At 36.0% G+C, this 6,000-nt stretch overlaps 1 protein-coding gene across 5 annotated transcripts in view; it reads right to left on the bottom strand.

The window, feature by feature from the left end:
• Nucleotides 1-532: 532 nt before the first annotated feature.
• Nucleotides 533-6,000, bottom strand: part of IL5RA (interleukin 5 receptor subunit alpha) — a 53,521-nt gene continuing 48,053 nt past the window's right edge. For 4 of the 5 annotated variants that reach the window (XM_075832445.1, XM_075832447.1, XM_075832444.1 and 1 more), the window contains 2 exons: nucleotides 2,378-2,456; nucleotides 533-1,205 (listed from right to left, as the gene is read on the bottom strand). In XM_075832445.1, the coding sequence (XP_075688560.1) occupies nucleotides 1,062-1,205; nucleotides 2,378-2,456 (223 nt within the window). In that variant the 3' untranslated portion in view covers nucleotides 533-1,061. The remainder of the gene's footprint in view (nucleotides 1,206-2,377; nucleotides 2,457-6,000) is intronic. The other variant, XM_075832449.1, reaches the window with a different exon arrangement.

The following is a 6,000-nucleotide window of genomic DNA, read 5'->3' as shown; positions in this document are numbered from 1 at the left end:
ATACAGGATGTAACTCAGGATCAGTACAGGATAAGTGATGTAATGTATGTACACAGTTACTCCACCAGCAGAATAGTGAGTGCAGCTCTGGAGTATAATACAGGATGTAGCACAGGATCAGTACAGGATAAGTAATGTAATGTATGTACACAGTGACTCTGCCGTTTATGGAATTTCATGGAAATAAAAAATGGTGGTCAGAGGTAAACACACCCGATAAATGGATTTTCAAGATGTCTGCTTGCTGTCAGTGAATATGGGCATTCTCATTTACAACTAGAGGCAAAGAACTTGTACAGCCCTAATAATGACTGCTGAGGATTTGTTACAATTGTATCCAGATATACCAGCAGCATCAATTTCTCTCCTATAGTTTGATACATTTTACCTGCACTGATACATTGTAACAATCTAGAGTTCAGGCTGCTCATCCAGAGGATTGTCTTCTTTGCTTTTAATCTCTTTACTGCAACAATTTATTCACAAAAATAAACAATGAGACTACAGAGACCACTTAATAAAGAGTACAGAAGACAGAACAGCAGAGATTTTACTATCTTCAGCTGCTTTCATCCAAATAACTTCACATTTCTTTCCATTTCTTGCATAAACAGGCACATTTGTTGTTAAAAAGCTCAAAAAATCTGAACAGTGTACCCTAACGGAGCCGTATTGGCAGCCACTCAGCCTTACCAGGCTTTATCTGGGCATGAGGTGAGCTGGGTGGCAGCTGTGGACATATTGATTGTCACGCATGATTTTGTATAACTTGGGAGAAGACGTCTTCTACACTGGCAACTTATTTCTTTGCACTGGAAATGCTCAGATTCCCCAATGTTCAGGGTTGTTGTGAAGCTTCTTCTAGTCATAGTCACTTTACCACTGGGGGGCACTGGCTGCTGAAGTAGAATCTAGTTTCTATACCAGGTGCTCCCCCAGTGCAGGTTCTGGCAGCTCATCCAGGTGCCACCACCCAGGAACTTGCATCTATAGATGTTTGTATTCCCTGATAATAAAAATCCTGATTATTTTTGGCCGGCGGAGCGCAGCAGCATCCAGGATCATAGCGGTTTACACAATCCACTGGAGGAATAATCTCCAATCCGCGCATATTCTAGAGACGTCTTGTACTTTTCTGGCTCCACCAGCTCCTCAATGTAACTGATCACTTCTTCATTGTCCCACGAATTGCAGCGCATCAGGGCCTGTGAGACAGAGCAGAAGGTACAGGTAAAAGACAAAAAAACCCTTCATTTTATATTTAAGAAGTTGTCTCATTAACCGATCACCTGGTAGCCCTGATCGTCCAAAAAGTTGCCTGCAGGAGGAAAGTGGTATTGCATGCTTTAAATGAATGGCCAACCAGGTACTGTATGGGTGGGCCAGGTCCGACAGTGGGAGAGCCACTTTGTGTGCGGGTCCCTGTTCTGGCTAAAAGAGGGGAGCCCTAAGTGGGTCTAAAAGGTCCATATGCCCTAATGGAGCATATGAGACAAACCCTTTAATGGTACAAAATGTATTCTGCTGCTCTGAGTCTGTTATATAACTAAAGTCCCTGCATATCACATGAAACAATCAAAAAGTTACATGGGTTCTTCCTTTTTTTTCTTTTCTGATATGTCACAAAAATAATCCCTGGTTAATACACGTCCTTCAGCAGGCTGACATTACTTCTCCCACGAGAGTTGTCACTCAGCTTTCTTAGACACCTGAACTGTGTCGTTAAACATCCCCCTATCCAAGATCGATACATAACTAGGCAAACTCAGATGACAACCTCTGTGGGAGCTATAATGGCAGACATATTGGTTGTCATCCAGCTTTTCCAGACGCAGATAATATCTAATACATTTCTGAAATGAAGAGGACAATTTGTAAAATTAATATTTACCGGAGATTTTTTTTGATTATTTTTTTTAGGCTAAAGATGTGGGAGCTGGGACCTTCATAAATCTCCGCAAGGGAAGGGTCCCAGCACTTGGCAGGTGTCTGGGCCCTTTTCCTTTATTCCAACCTGAATTCACAAAAACAATCTTGGATGAAGATCACATGCAGGACAAGTTTTAGGGATTAAGAGGGGCAAATGGGGCGAGACTTTGTGGTGCCCATAGAGGATTATCACTTCCTATCCACCATATAGAAGAGAAAGAGGCAGAAAATGTAGCCCAAGTGATAGTGAAGGACCATGGAAGGGAAAAAGGGAAAATAATGGGAGCAATATCCTGCCCAACACATCGATGACATCTCACCTTCTACCAGCGCTGACAATAGAACACAGCGTCAACTCGTTACAATGTTACAGAATCCATATTTATAATGATCATATTGTGTATTCTGTATGAAAACTTCATTCTGACTCATTACATAAACAAGATACCTGTCCTTGTAGAGTCTGGAAAGTCTCCTTCAGGTCATTCTTGGGTGTTGGAATCTGTGGAAATAAATCTCCCCAAAATCTAAAAGAAAAATGATTAGGATACATGAAATCTGAAACACTATCACTTCTGTGTATAATTATATATGTACAGCTGGTATAAGTTATACATCTTCTTGTATATAGTGATATGGAGCATGCTGGTATAACCTGGGTATCTTCTGTATATAATTATATAGGTACAGCCTGGTATAAGTTATACATCTTCTTGTATATAGTGATATGGAGCATGCTGGTATAACCTGGGTATCTTCTGTATATAATTATATATGTACAGCTGGTATAAGTTATACATCTTCTTCTATATAGTGATATGGAGCATTCTGGTATAACCTGGATATCTTCTGTATATAATTATATATGTACAGCTGGTATAAGTTATACATCTTCTTGTATATAGTGATATGGAACATGCTGGTATACCCTGGGTATCTTCTGTATATAATTATATATGTACAGCTGGTATAAGTTATACATCTTCTTGTATATAGTGATATGGGGCATGCTGGTATAACCTGGGTATCTCCTGTATATAATTATATATGTACAGCTGGTATAAGTTATATATCTTCTTGTATATAGTGATATGGAGCATGCTGGTATAACCTGGGTATCTTCTGTATATAATTATATAGGTACAGCCTGGTATAAGTTATACATCTTCTTGTATATAGTGATATGGAGCATGCTGGTATAACCTGGGTATCTTCTGTATATAATTATATATGTACAGCTGGTATAAGTTATACATCTTCTTGTATATAGTGATATGGAGCATGCTGGTATAACCTGGGTATCTTCTGTATATAATTATATAGGTACAGCCTGGTATAAGTTATACATCTTCTTGTATATAGTGATATGGAGCATGCTGGTATAACCTGGGTATCTTCTGTATATAATTATATATGTACAGCTGGTATAAGTTATACATCTTCTTGTATATAGTGATATGGAGCATTCTGGTATAACCTGGATATCTTCTGTATATAATTATATATGTACAGCTGGTATAAGTTATACATCTTCTTGTATATAGTGATATGGAGCATGCTGGTATAACCTGGGTATCTTCTGTATATAATTATATAGGTACAGCCTGGTATAAGTTATACATCTTCTTGTATATAGTGATATGGAGCATGCTGGTATAACCTGGGTATCTTCTGTATATAATTATATATGTACAGCTGGTATAAGTTATACATCTTCCTGTATATAGTGATATGGAGCATGCTGGTATAACCTGGGTATCTCCTGTATATAATTATATATGTACAGCTGGTATAAGTTATACATCTTCTTGTATATAGTGATATGGAGCATGCTGGTATAACCTGGGTATCTTCTGTATATAATTATATATGTACAGCTGGTATAAGTTATACATCTTCTTGTATATAGTGATATGGAGCATGCTGGTATAACCTGGTTATCTTCTGTATATAATTATATATGTACAGCTGGTATAAGTTATACATCTTCTTGTATATAGTGATATGGAACATGCTGGTATAACCTGGGTATCTTCTGTATATAATTATATATGTACAGCTGGTATAAGTTATACATCTTCCTGTATATAGTGATATGGAGCATGCTGGTATAACCTGGGTATCTTCTGTATATAATGATATATGTACAGCTGGTATAAGTTATACATCTTCCTGTATATAATGATATGGAGCATGCTGGTATAACCTGGGTATCTTCTGTATATAATTATATATGTACAGCCGGTATAAGTTATACATCTTCTTGTATATAGTGATATGGAGCATGCTGGTATAACCTGGGTATCTTCTGTATATAATGATATATGTACAGCTGGTATAAGTTATACATCTTCTTGTATATAGTGATATGGAGCATGCTGGTATAACCTGGTTATCTTCTGTATATAATTATATATGTACAGCTGGTATAAGTTATACATCTTCTTGTATATAGTGATATGGAGCATGCTGGTATAACCTGGGTATCTCCTGTATATAATTATATATGTACAGCTGGTATAAGTTTTACATCTTCCTGTATATAGTGATATGGAGCACGCTGGTATAACCTGGGTATATTCTGTATATAATTATATATGTACAGCTGGTATAAGTTATACATCTTCTTGTATATAGTGATATGGAGCATGCTGGTATATCCTGGGTATCTTCTGCATATAATTATATATGTACAGCTGGTATAAGTTATACATCTTCTTGTATATAGTGATATGGAGCATGCTGGTATAACCTGGGTATCTCCTGTATATAATTATATATGTACAGCTGGCATAAGTTATACATCTTCTTGTATATAGTGATATGGAGCATGCTGGTATAACCTGGGTATCTTCTGTATATAATTATATATGTACAGCTGGTATAAGTTATACATCTTCTTGTATATAGTGATATGGAGCACGCTGGTATAACCTGGGTATATTCTGTATATAATTATATATGTACAGCTGGTATAAGTTATACATCTTCTTGTATATAGTGATATGGAGCATGCTGGTATATCCTGGGTATCTTCTGCATATAATTATATATGTACAGCTGGTATAAGTTATAAATCTTCTTGTATATAGTGATATGGAGCATGCTGGTATAACCTGGGTATCTCCTGTATATAATTATATATGTACAGCTGGTATAAGTTATACATCTTCTTGTATATAGTGATATGGAGCATGCTGGTATAACCTGGGTATCTTCTGTATATAATTATATATGTACAGCTGGTATAAGTTATACATCTTCTTGTATATAGTGATATGGAGCATGCTGGTATAACCTGGGTATCTTCTGTATATAATTATATATGTACAGCTGGTATAAGTTATACATCTTCTTGTATATAGTGATATTTAGCATGCTGGTATAACCTGGGTATCTCCTGTATATAATTATATATGTACAGCTGGTATAAGTTATACATCTTCTTGTATATAGTGATATGGAGCATGCTGGTATAACCTGGTTATCTTCTGTATATAATTATATATGTACAGCTGGTATAAGTTATACATATTCTTGTATATAGTGATATGGAGCATGCTGGTATAACCTGGGTATATTCTGTATATAATTATATATGTACAGCTGGTATAAGTTATACATCTTCTTGTATATAGTGATATGGAGCATGCTGGTATAACCTGGGTATCTTCTGTATATAATTATATATGTACATCTGGTATAAGTTATACATCTTCTTGTATATAGTGATATGGAGCATGCTGGTATAACCTGGGTATCTTCTGTAGATAATTATATATGTACAGCTGGTATAAGTTACACATCTTCTTGTATATAGTGATATTTAGCATGCTGGTATAACCTGGGTATCTTCTGTATATAATTATATATGTACAGCTGGTATAACCTGGGTATCTTCTGTATATAATTATATATGTACAGCTGGTATAAGTTATACATCTTCTTGTATATAGTGATATTTAGCATGCTGGTATAACCTGGGTATCTCCTGTATATAATTATATATCTACAGCTGGTATAAGTTATACATCTTCTTGTATATAGTGATATGGATCATGCTGGTATAAC

The sequence above is a fragment of the Rhinoderma darwinii genome, chromosome 7 (genome assembly GCF_050947455.1).
Source record: "Rhinoderma darwinii isolate aRhiDar2 chromosome 7, aRhiDar2.hap1, whole genome shotgun sequence".
Lineage (NCBI taxonomy): Eukaryota > Metazoa > Chordata > Amphibia > Anura > Rhinodermatidae > Rhinoderma > Rhinoderma darwinii.
Note: the sequence above shows the minus strand (reverse complement) of the source record. Positions and strands in the feature narration are given on the sequence as shown.